General features: G+C 31.0%; 1 protein-coding gene across 1 annotated transcript in view; it reads left to right on the top strand.

The window, feature by feature from the left end:
- Window positions 1–10,037, top strand: part of LOC108687888 (protein takeout-like) — an 11,254-nt gene extending 1,217 nt beyond the window's left edge. The window contains exons 2-4 of the mRNA XM_018193910.1: window positions 613–900; window positions 7,779–7,928; window positions 9,545–10,037. Of these exons, the coding sequence (XP_018049399.1) occupies window positions 613–900; window positions 7,779–7,928; window positions 9,545–9,696 (590 nt within the window). The 3' untranslated portion in view covers window positions 9,697–10,037. The remainder of the gene's footprint in view (window positions 1–612; window positions 901–7,778; window positions 7,929–9,544) is intronic.
- Window positions 10,038–13,476: the final 3,439 nt, after the last annotated feature.

Genomic DNA, 13,476 nt, shown 5'->3' with positions numbered 1-13,476 from the left:
TAATAACTTTGAATAATATGTTATAATGTATGTAATATGTTGTAATGTATTTTTGTTTCCTGTCATGGAATTTTATTAGATAAATATATGATAAATATATTTTATAATAATAACCTATATAATTTGTAAATAAACTGAAAGTTGAAAGTCTGAATAAACCGGTTCTGTAATCACGTGATTTTGTTAACGATCACAACACGTTATAACGGTGTATTCGAATGGTCACCCAGTGTCCTACATTCCACTTGTATTGTGCGGTATAACTTCGGCATACTTGAAACAATATAGCTTTCTTCAAGCTATTAGAACATATAGCGGATGAAAAATTATCGAATTCATTTTTGAATGAAATAAACGTTTTAGTCAGACAAAGATAATTAATAAATAATAAGATTGATATTATAATCTAATTTTCAAAAATTTAAATAAAATCAATTTAAAAAATGTCATTATGCTATTTTCAAATTTAATCGACACATTTAAATGTCAAACAAATTCTAAAAAAGTAAATATTTTTAAAGAAATTATGTAAAATTTATTACTCTTAAGAATTTGCATTCGTTTATAAGCCGTATATTATAACATTCTAACTACGTTGCAATTGCATTGCAGGTTTACCGCAACTGGGTTATCATGAAGTGGAACCGATTATCCTGGACGAGTTGCATATCGCACTTGGCGGTGGCCCAAATGGTTACAGGGCTCAATTTAAAAATATCACTGCGAGAGGAGTCTCTGCTCTGCGAATAACCGGTCTAAGAACGAGATTAACTGACGATGAAGTGCAATTACAATTAGCCTTTAGCATTCCCAGAATTAGAGCAGCCGCGAAATATCGGTCTAGTGGAACTTTAATCTTAGTACAAGCTAGTGGTGCTGGAGACTATTGGGGTGAATATGGTAAGATCGTTGAAAATTAACTATAATTATTTTAATGTTATTTACAAGAAACCTCGCGAATGTCAAATTCTGATTTTAATGAAATTTTGTGTAGATATAGCACGCACACACACACACACACACACACACACACACACACACACACACACACGCACGCGCACACACACACGCACGCACGCACGCACACGCACGCACGCACACGCACGCACACGCACACATACACACACACACACACGCACACGCACACACACACACACACACAAAATCTAAGTCTAGAAAATATTAGTTGTGGTGGAAAAACGGTTTGAAAGGGTCAGCCCTTTAACTTGTAAAACGATTTTCAGTTTTTCCATTATTCAAAAACTGAGATCAAAAAATGTTTTATACAAAAGTTTTACAATAAAATTATCTTTATTTATTCACGCCAATAATTTTTTTAAAATAATTATTAGAAAGATTAAAAATAATTTTTTTGTTGGTATTACCCATGACTTGGTACTGTTATATAATTTTTTTTTCATTATTCAGATGTCTCTATTTTATAACAAGACAGCTTTATGGCGTAAACGAGATATCCTGATATAAATATGATAATTTGTTATATGTCTTTGTTATATATTTAGTACATAACATAATTATGGGAATTAAATACGTAATACAATTATATCCATATACCATTTTATGAATAAGACATAACAAACATACATTTACATCACTAAGCCATAATGAAAAAAGATATAAATAATACATGTTTTGGTTACATCTGAAATGTATACTGTAATCTGTAATAATTATATTAGTAAAATTATGAGATTGTACTTTTCTAAAAAATTACATCACTACGATGTAACATAATTTCATAAATTATACGTCACTTTTTCAGTGTTTGAGCATATTTCATTATATTTGTTCTTGCACTTTGAGAGATGAGTGATTTTGTTATATAAACATATTAAGGAACAACAAATGTGATAAATTGATAAGAAAATGATCGATCAATAAGTACTGCAAATTATTTCTCATTATTTGTCAATATAACAAATAATCAAAACAATCAGTATCGCCAGCACATAAAATCTATCCAAAAGATAAGTAAGTTGTATATAGTTTGCTTCTATTATACTATCAGTTAATTATTTTTATGCAATTAGATAATAATATATACGATTGTCGTGTAGATTTTTTTTTATAGATACAAAAGTATAAAGAATAAGTATTTAACATAGATCATTATCATTTCCTAACTAAGTGAATAAATACTAGCGTATTATTTCATTTTCATGTAATCTTTTCAAATATTAATAATATTAAACTGTCAACAAAGGCATGAAATTAATATAAGGAATGGTTACAATAGGAATGATTACAATAAAAGATAGATATAAGTAATGACTCGATCACAAGCGTGCGATTAGCTCAGCGTAAATATATTAGGTTATTGTTCTAGGGATCGTAGGTTCAAATCTTGCTGGCGATGCATTTATTCAATAATAATAAGTTAAGAAGATAAAAATATAGGTATAAAAATATAGACGAAACAGTAAATAATAAATTGAACTGGAAAAATAAGTTTTGAAAATAATAATTGAACTGTGAAAAAGTAAATAAGCAAAAAAATCATTTTTTTCGTTAAGATATAACCGTAATCTTTTTATTACATAAAAAAATAGTATTTAAGAAAATTTTTTGTTACATATAAAAAATATATTTCTTTCATTTAAAAAAAGAGTTGCAAAATTACATAAATTATTTTTTTAATTCTAATAGCAAGAAATAACCAAAAAACTTCTTCTACTCAAAGAAATTGAGTCAATGCCAATAAGTAACAAATAAATAACAATTTCACCTATTTGTAATGTGACAAATTTTGCATTGTAAACATTATATACATTTCATCTCAATACATAATTGTTATATGTCAACTCTGTCGCTATTTCATATTTAAATCATATCACTGTTATGTAACACTATTAGGTAAAATGGGATGACAAATTTGAGAACATTTTCCGTAAATTCATATAATTTTTGACATCACTATTCGACGATCCAAAAAAATTAAGATTATGTATGAGTTACGAGTTTGAGATGTATTTGTGTTTGCTGAGTGATGCAAATGAACAGAAATAATTTTATTGTAAAACTTTTGTATAAAACATTTTTTGATCTCTCGGATAATTTTTAAATAACGTTTTGTGTTCTGCCTCGGTGGAAGAGAGGACAACTGTACATTGCTTTTTGGATTCCCAGCTTATAGCGCCACCATTCATAATGAAGACGAATCCAGTATAGGATTGACGAAGCACATCAAACATTCTGCTCCACCAATCCAGTATCTACGAATCCCTCCAAGCTTGTCTTGCCTTTGATGTACGTGATTCCAAAGTTTATGGTCCCTTTCAAATACTCTAAAAGACCCTCTTGGCTTTCCTCATTATAAGTGTTGAACTGACTGAGACAATTAACAATATGCGATATATCTGGTCTCGTCGCAATTGCCAAATAATTTAGAGTTATGAGTTGATACGATCTTTCTTATATCTGGTTTGATTTGGTGATTTGTCTAGTTTCGTGCCTGCCTCGACTGGAGTGCAAACGGGGTTGCAGTCTTCCAACCCGAAAAGTGATAAGATTTCTTGAATGTAGTCTGATTGAGAAATGCAATAGTAGTCTCTCCTCCTGGTGATTTCAATTCCCAGACAGTAATGTGCGGTTCCTAAGTCCTTCACGTCTAATTCCTGTAATACATTTTTCGTAAAATGTAATTTTTCGTAAAATAAAATTTAGATCGTTTTTTCATTGCGAAAATATTAAAATGTCGTCCACATAGAAGTAACAAGGGTTCTCATTCCGTCTGAGTTGATAACTTTGTTGCGTCAAATCCATTTCTTGAAGTTTCTGATTTAGTTTCTTGTACTATTAACGATTGGCTTGCTTTAAGTCATATGAAGTCTTTCGTAGACGGCAAATCTTGTCGTTATTCTAAGACTCTTCTAGCATTCTTTCCGCTTGGATTTCTACAGCATTTTTATTACTACCCTTTTGAGATGCGATTTTTTTCAAGTTTTCCGTGAGTCGTTCGGGTAACGTATATTTCCTCTTCAACAGTATCGTGTAGATAGGCCGACGTATCCATCTGTTGTATTTTTAAGTCGTGCTCAATTGCTAAGGCTAATAGCATGCGTTGAAATCCCAAGCGACGGTGTCATTGTAGTTAATCCCTGGACATTAAGCGAATCCTTTTGCGACGATTCGAGCTTTTCTTCTTTCTATCCGTTCGCGTCAATTTGTTCCTTAAGATCACATGCACTGATGACATGATAGTTGTTGGATTGATCGACGATTTCTCATGTACTTTTTTCAATAGACATTCGACTTCGTCGACGATCGTGTTCTCTCATTCTTCCTTGTCTGGTCAAGCGTGCTGGTAAAAGATTTTCAACGATTCGCTTCTTGTTCATATATATCGACATCTCGCCGTCCAGTATATGCTCGACTTCTTCGCTGATGATTTCAGAACAGCTGCCCCCTTCCTAGAAGTACGTATATTTTGCATGGGTAGCCTGGTATTTCCGTAAGCAGTTTCTTGAGTCTTCTTGAGTCTCTTTTGGGAGAATCGACGATAATCGGTTAAATTAGATTCCTTTTACTCCGATAGAATGTCATATTCCTCTGTCCCGTCTTCCAGTTCCTTCTCGCTTTCGGAATCTATGTGAAAATCATAGATGGTGAGTGTTTTTTTTGGATCTTTGACCAATTCTTTGCTAAGATTCTGTTGTTCGTCAATTTTGGTCTAAGAACTTCACATCACATGAGATGATCACTCTCTGCTTACTCGAGACCCATATTCGATAGCCTTTGGATGAGTCGTCATATCGAGAAAAATGCATCTTATTCCTCGTGAGTTGAATTTTCCTTTGTTGGATGCTTTATCGAGTATATATTCTCTGAAGGTTCGTATATGCTCCACGCTCGGTTCCTTATGCCATAATTCAAAGGGCGTTTTCTTGTTTAATGTCCTTGTGACGCACCGATTTCTGATATAATTCGCCGTATTCATTTGGCTTCCGCCAAAACGAGATAAAGAGTTTTGATCACGTCATTAAATACCGTGTCATTTCCATGAGCGGTTCTTCCTTTCTATTATTCTGTTTGATTGAGGTGTATAAGGTGTGATTAATCTTCGTGTGATTCCTTCCATTTTCTGAAATTTATCGAATTCGTCATTGCAGAATTCTCGACCGTTATTTAATTGTAGATGCTTGATTTTTTGTCGGTCTGTTTCTCGACAAGGTTCTTAAACACTTTGAAGCCTTACAAAACTTTGCGTTTCTTTTGTATAAAGCTCACTTCCGTCCATCATGAGTAGTTGTCTGTGAATATTAGGATATACCTTGCTTTTCCTTTGGATTCATTCCCCATCGGTCCATATGTTTGCGTAGCTTTCCAACAATTGGCTGTTTCTCTGTGAGAGTCTCTCGAATGGTAGCATTGTTAATTTAGCTTCCGAGCAGAATTCGCATATGACGGGATTCTCGTCTTTTTCCAAAAGAAATCCGTATAGCCTCTTTCTTACTCATTCAAGAGAGTAGTTTAGATGCCCAAATCTCTCGTGTCATATCGTTATCTGAGACTTATGTGCTTTTCTTGAGACGTTACAGACCGATTCTTTGTTTGATTCTCGAAGAAAGGTAGAGATTTTCCTTCCGATTCGCAATAAAAATCGTTATTCCGTCGGTTTTCTTCTTTATTTCAGCCTTTTTCTTTGTGAATATAACGTTGTTCCCGGCGTTGGTGATCTTAGTAAGATCACTAGATTACTACGAAGATTAGGGATGTGTAATGTATTTTCCAAACATACGTTCTCGTTGTATTTCCGTTTGTGGCTGTGATCTTCACTGTTTCCTTGGCCTTTAATTTGGTTGAGATTCATGCTTTCAGGATTCGAAATCTCTTCAAATGTTGTTTTGTCGTGACACAAATGTGAAGTGCATCCGCTGTTGAGACACGCATTATCTCTTGGATTATTTCCTATGGAATATGAAACGATATTAGTGGTAGAAATAAAGAAAGCAACATCTTTACTAACGGCTACTTTTTGTATTCTTTGGCCTTCGTATTTTTCTCATGTCTGTCGACAATCTATGGCCTTATGTTCAATTCAGCGACATTTATAACATCTATATTTAAATATGAAATTTAAATTTCACCTGAGTGGAGTTATTCTGCCTTATCAATCACTTTATTGACGGTCCTTCGTTTGGTTTCCTTTTCGAGCAAACATTATCGCGTGATTATCATCTTGGTTCGTTGTCTCTTGATTATGCTTTTGTCAAGAATCTTGACTTTCAGATGTTCGGGATTAGGCAATGTGTGTCTCGACTCGATGGCACATCTAAAATTCTGGAAGCAATCTGGTAGGCTATGTAACAATATTATTGGATTGCAATTCGATACTGACCTCTATGGCTAACTCTGATAATTTGTCGACCATCTCAGAAAATTCGACGTGTCATTGTACATCGCCATTGTCGTCGAGTCGATGAGTTATTAGCCATTTCCATAATAATACCTTATTAGGATTTTTTTACTCAAATATCGATTCCAGATCTCGAGGGCTGTTGAGCAATTTCTAACCTGTTTGAATGTTTTTCTGCGATTGTGAGATATAGATTGACCGTTGCGCGATTGATTTTTCGTCTTTTTCTTTCCAGGCTATTAAGGGTTTAGCTTCTTGTGTTGCCGGTTTTTGTCGACTTGCATAGGTCCACGTTTTGTTCTTTGCCATTAATATCTGTATTCTCAGCTCCCATAGATATAATTTTCTCTGAATAGCAACAGTATGCGCACTAGACTCGCTGTTTATCCGTCCACGTTGTCGCGTGCTCGTGTTTCGATTCCGCGTGGTTTTAATCAAATTTTTGCCCTCACTCAGGGCGCGTGTTTAACACTCACTATCGACAACTAACTCGTTGGATAGTTTTGCGTACCTGAATTCGAAAAACTTTTCGTAACCTGTTAGGATTTGAGAGCAGATCGAGACGGATAGATTAAAGTTCACAGTTTTATCTGTACATCTGACGTATATAGCGGAAAATCAAGAATCGATTAATGGCGGTAAAAAAAGAATAGAAAACCGGTAATAATCAAGATAGGAGACTCGATCTCAAGTAGTAAGCGATTGGTCGAGCATTTACGATTACATACCACGTTAACATCACATTTTTAACATAAGGTTTTTCTACACATTTTTTTTTAAACATTTGTGATAAATCTTATTTCCTGCTACTTTTCTTATTTATTTTCCTCTATCGTTTTTAGTCTTTTTTTTATCTATAATTTATATCTCCTTAAAATCTGTTTCGAATATTTAGTCTTATGACTTATTAGATATCTTATGACTTATCTCTAAACGGATTCATGAGTCATCGACAGTCACATATCTCAATTTCTTTCATCCCCATCACATATATTTTTGATATTCGAAAATATCATGTTATTGGTTAAAATTATCGGAATCTCCACCTCTTTTATCGTAGTGAAGATCCCTTTGGTTCTGATCGAATCAGTCTGTTAAGTCATCAAATCAGTCTCATAAGCTGCGAATAACACATCTCCGACTTAATCTATAAGCTTGTCTGTATCATCATTAAATAAAGTTCGGTCAGAAGATAGTTGTCGAATCTTTTTATTACTTTACATATTACAGTGCGTCTCGCTCGTAACAGCACTCCGATTGGATCTAAAAGCATAGTCTCAACAATTATTATTAAAAGCACAGCGTAATTTATGCAAATTTATTAGAGTTTAACGATATGTTTTATTTTATTCATTACGATTTTTTTTTACATAATTTTAAGTTTTTCATTTTTTTCTTCTAGAGGATGTCAGGGCTAAAGTCTTTATTAGAGCAAAACCATTTTTATATGAGGGCCGTCGTTATCTCAGATTGCAACAACTGAAAATGGACTTCAGCGTAAAGGATATCAAAATGGGAGTCGAAAATGTGCTCAACACTAATAGCATATTACGTAAGTTCTAATTCTGTATAATAACTTTTAGATTGTTTCTTTTATATTTCATATTTTCAAAAAGAATAAAATTATAATCTTAACAGTGCAATAATATTATACAACAAAGTAATAATATATCTCAGGATAAATAAAAAAATTTATTTAAAAATTAAATCAAAAGATTAGATTAATATAAATTAATTTTAAAAAAAGAGTTAAGTACGTGTCTAATAAACGTCATAAAATGAATATTTTTTTATTAATTTATTGGGAGTACAAATAAGTTTCCGCCGTTTTTAATCAAAAATTAAGCATTGATTGTGAAAGAACGGTACATAATGTTTTATTCAAAGCAAAAGTAAAGTGGCTATCGCTAGCCACTACTTTTTCTCATTTTTCTGGTAGCATGTGGATACCGCGTCGGAAGAACGCTTCATCTTTTGAGACTATCCAATCATCGATACAATTTTATCTTCATATGATGTGAAGTGCTGCTCAGACAGGCCATGCATCATCGATTGAAACAAGTGGTAGTCGGAAGGAGCAATATCTGGAGAATACGGCGGGTGGGGTAGAACTTCATTTGAGTGTTTCTAAGTAGGTTTTGACTGGCGCCGCAACATGTGATCGAGCATTATCATGCAGGAGAATAATTTTGTCATGCTTGGAGTAGTAGTGGGCGCGTTTTTCCTTGAGTGCTCGGCTCAATCTCATCAATTGTGTTCCGTAGAGAATCCCAGTAATAGTCTCGTTCGGTTTGAGCAACTCATAATACACGACACCAAGCTGATCCCATCAAATACACAAGTGAGTTTTTTTCCATGAATATTCGGCTTGGCTGTCAATGTTGAAGCATGTTGAAGCATGGCCAGGTGGTCCTCATGATTTCCTCTTCTTTGGATTATCATAGTGGATCCATTTTTCATCACCAGTGACTATACGATGCAAAAAACCCTTTCGTTTATGCCTGGCAAGCAGCATTTCACATATGAAAAATCGGTGTTCAACATTTCTCGGCTTCAGTTCATATGGAGCCCAATTCCCTTGCTTTTGAATCATTTCCAATGATTTTAAACGATATGAAATTGTTTGTTGAGTCACTCTTAATGTAAGTGCAAGTTCTTTTTGGCACGAATCTTCATCCAATAATGCTTCCAATTTCGCGTCTTCGTACACTTTCGGCCTTCCACTACGTTCTTTGTCTTCGACGTCAAATTCACCGTTCTTAAACTTTTGAAATCACTCATGACAACTTCTCTCACTTAAGGCAGCATCACCATATGCTTCTACAAGCAATCTATGAGCCTCAACTGCAGATTTCTTCAAATTAAAGAAGTAAATCAAAAGTTCCCGCAAATGACGCTTATTCGATTCAAAACTCGACATTTTCGTACAAAAAAAAATATATGATGCTGATACAAAATCGCTAATAATATTTCAAAGTTATGGTGTTACCGGATGTCCAATCTTATGATATGTCGTTTGACATCAAACAATTTTAACTATAGTTTATTAGTAGCGCCGTCTTTGCAAACGGTGGAAATTTATTTGTACTCCCAATTTAAAAAATGTATTTAAATATAATAGTAATTTTTTTAGTCTTGAAACATATTCTAATATTACTTTTATTTTAGTGGCGGCACTCAATCTTTTCATCAATACCAACAGTCAAGAATTGTTGAAAGAAATGAAACCGGATCTAAGAAGAAAGCTAGTACAAGTGATGTCGAGTTTCGTCGAGAACCTTTTTGGTCAAGTACCATACGACGCCTGGATTACGGATTAAACAATCATCTAATAATTATCAAGGGAAAAACCAATTGCGTTATTGATGCACCTTTAAACGCGGGTCTTGACACGAGAGAAAAAGAACTCTTATACAATGAAGGAATTGTTATAGAGTATACAATAAAAATCATAAATATCGATTATTTTTAATCGGTACTTCCATGTGTCAAGAAAAAGTTTGCACGTAACAATTAATGGATTTTTAAATTATACGTAAATTGCCCTAGGAACAATCTACATCTGCAAATATTAAACAATTGCATGACATACACCATACAGTGTATTTTATACTCGTATTTCACACACACACACATACACACACACACACACACACACACACACACAAAATTCGAATGAATATTCTTCGAAAATATTGAATCTTATCATTTATTTTGTTATCTGAAGTATAATAGTGAAGATATATATTATATATTCATAGAAAAATTAAAGAAATTCATAGAAAAATTAAAGAATTTTAGACTTTAAGATTACAATCAGTACAATAAATGTTATACAAGTATATAATTTAGAGCGGATATTAACCGTGGATAAATTGTATCAAACTTTTCTTTTATTGTTTCTTTCATTATTTATTTTATTTTTATTCCATTAACCTCAGAAAAAACTAAACTAATGATTAAACATTCAAAACGTTTTAAATGATAATAATAGCATACAAATGGTGTATAGCAAGTTTAAATTATCCGGATGTATTATTGTTTAATCATACATATTTGCAGATTTATGAAGAATCAGACAATAGATAACATGTTAAATATATACATATATAATTATAAGGATGTAAGTTTTGTACACAATTACGTGTATATGTATATACGTGGCTACAATATAATATACATTCTCTTCTCTTAATATACATATATGGAATAAGCCAATTAGTATATTTACCAAAATAATTAATTATTTAGTCAATTCTTTTTATTTGATCTCCGTTTTAAAATAAATTATTGCTTTATTTTGTAAAGTTTTTATTCAGTTTATATATTCCTCTATTATGTATTACCATATTTTATTTTATAATGTTGCAAGTAGATAGAGAATAGAACAACTTAAATTATTTTAAAAATCATTTCAATGCTCATATAGATTATGTATTCCCATAAAAATTGTTTACGAAGTTCACGACATTTTTTCGTAGTGAATTCATTACATTTATAATACGCAGAATAAATTGGATTATAAGTAAAAATATATTTAATAATACGTTTTTCCGTTCTATTTTATAAAATTGCGTTTAAATGTTATACATGTGACTATTATCGCATTGACACGTGAGAATAATGTGAGTGTCAATTCTAAGGAACTCTAAGACTCATGAAAAGAGAATCATTTTTGATGAGTAAATAGAATAAAGTAAATAGAATAAAGTAAATAGAATAATCAGAAAATAAATAGTATTTTAAATTAAATTATCAGTCATATTTGCATACAAGTTTCAAAAGACGAATTATATATCAAATAGATGAGTAAATAATTTGTCTTGAAAAGCAAGAAAACTATCCTATTTGTAATTAGAAAAATTGTATGTACATATATTTTTATTTATCATCTCTTTATGTACTTATAATGAGCAGGTATCTAATATCTCACGCATATATATTCAGTATCATTATTTATTGACCTAGAAGTGATATAATATTCTATGCAAGCTTATGTACAATAATTGTTTTAAATATCAATAGAAGGATTGAGAAATATATATGAGATTTCAAATGAGAAAATAATAGCAGCAAAATGATAATTTTGATATAGAAGAAAATTATATATAATACAATACAATCAATTATATTTCTTTAAGTTAAATCGCATTTTTTTCTAGAAATTCAGGAATTAAATAGATTCATTATTCTTGTGCTGAATAATAAATATGTAATAAGCTAATTATTACCAATAATTCATTTCTTTTTATAACAAATTATACATTACGTCAAAGATCGCGATTCAATTAAATTTATAATATCATGTAATATCATTTTAAGAGTTGACAAAAAATGCAGATATTTGTATTTCTTTAATATAGATATTGTATTTCTTTAATATAGAAAAGTATTTCTTTAATATAGAAAATTAATATGTTTTAAAATATTATTAAACGTTATGTTATCTTATACAAATAAACTACTTATATAAAAGTCTATATTAACTAGAGATATAAATATTAATTTCTCGCATATTTGCGTAGAGATTCTTATTTTTTAAACGTCAATAAAAATCGGTGACAATAATCTGGGCAAAAATCGCAAACTTTAATATCTAGTAAATAATATTAACATTTCAAAACTTATATCAACAATAAATATGATTACTATATTTGCGTTCTCTCACAGGAAACCGATCATCACTGAGCACGTTTTGACGTCAAGGTCGAAGACATCTTGCTCTCTATATACATACACGCCTATGTCAACGTCTATGTCAACGTTATGCGCGAATGTCTTCACTATTATCAAACTAAAATTGCGATACCAGTGATTGATGCTCGCTTTGACAAGAAACCTGATATCTGGATTTATTTTGCTGATTCGCGGGCGGTACAATACCTATTTATGATATGAAATTATTAAGTCAATGGAAGCAGGAAATTAAGATTGTGCTTTATGCATGTCCTCTGTGATAACTGACAGCTGTTGCTAGATATAATTTTGTAAAATATACATAATAAAAAGTTCCTTTTAGGAAATGTTTTATTGTTTTATTGTTTGATTTGAATTGTAAAATTACCAGAGAGCTCTTAGTCATATAATGTCAGTCGAGTCTATTTATAGATGAAATTTACTCGGAGAAATATTGAATTTTCAACTGATTTTCGAATAATGACATATTGAACTGCGAAGACACTTCATATTGACATATTTTAAATAGAAATGAAGAATATCAAAGATCCATTCTTTTTCGAAGAATATTCTGAATTAATACAATAAGTTGGAGCGAAATAAACTATATCTGTTTCTAACTTATTGTACCAATGTACATCAGAATATTCTTCGAAAAAAATAGACCTCAGTCAGAAAGAAGAAATTTTATTTATGTAAGAAATGATAATTGTGCTTTGTTAAAAGAATTTATTTTAAAATATTTTATAAATTAATACAATTGAGGAACTATTAAACTCCTCGCTTATTAATTTATTTGTTTATTTAACTTAACCCTAATTAATAAATTAATTTAATTAAACCATTTTACTAAAATATTTAATATAAAATTTCATCTCTGTATAAAAATATAAAATGTTATGAGTATCTAATTTTTTAAAATAAAATAATCAACAAAATATTATTAATAGTACAAATATTGTAAATAGCATAATTTTATAAATAGTAAAAATCAATTTTTTTATTGATAAAAAAATAATTATAATCTATCAATATCTTGTATGCATTTAGGTTTGATAAGCATTATGTCATAGCTCTGATAATTTTAATAATTTCTTCGATTGGATAAATACCAATTATGACGTTTTTTTATTAATCTCAGCAACTTAGTTATTCATGCTCACGTAAACAATCATTCTCGAACATCGGGAAGTTATTATTCTCGCCTGCAAGATTATTTACTGCATTCCAATGTCTCAACATAATTTACAGAAATCAGAATTTTGAAATCATAAAGTGCGAAATGCATATATATTAGAAATGCATATGTGTTAGAAAAAAATAACTAGAATTTAATCGTACATATCTTATATAAATTTCAATCATTTTATAATATTTTATAACATTTTTTAGATTTTCAAAAACTGTATTTTTATAATTTTAAT

The sequence above is a fragment of the Atta colombica genome, unplaced genomic scaffold (assembly GCF_001594045.1).
Source record: "Atta colombica isolate Treedump-2 unplaced genomic scaffold, Acol1.0 scaffold22, whole genome shotgun sequence".
NCBI lineage: Eukaryota > Metazoa > Arthropoda > Insecta > Hymenoptera > Formicidae > Atta > Atta colombica.
Note: the sequence above shows the minus strand (reverse complement) of the source record. Positions and strands in the feature narration are given on the sequence as shown.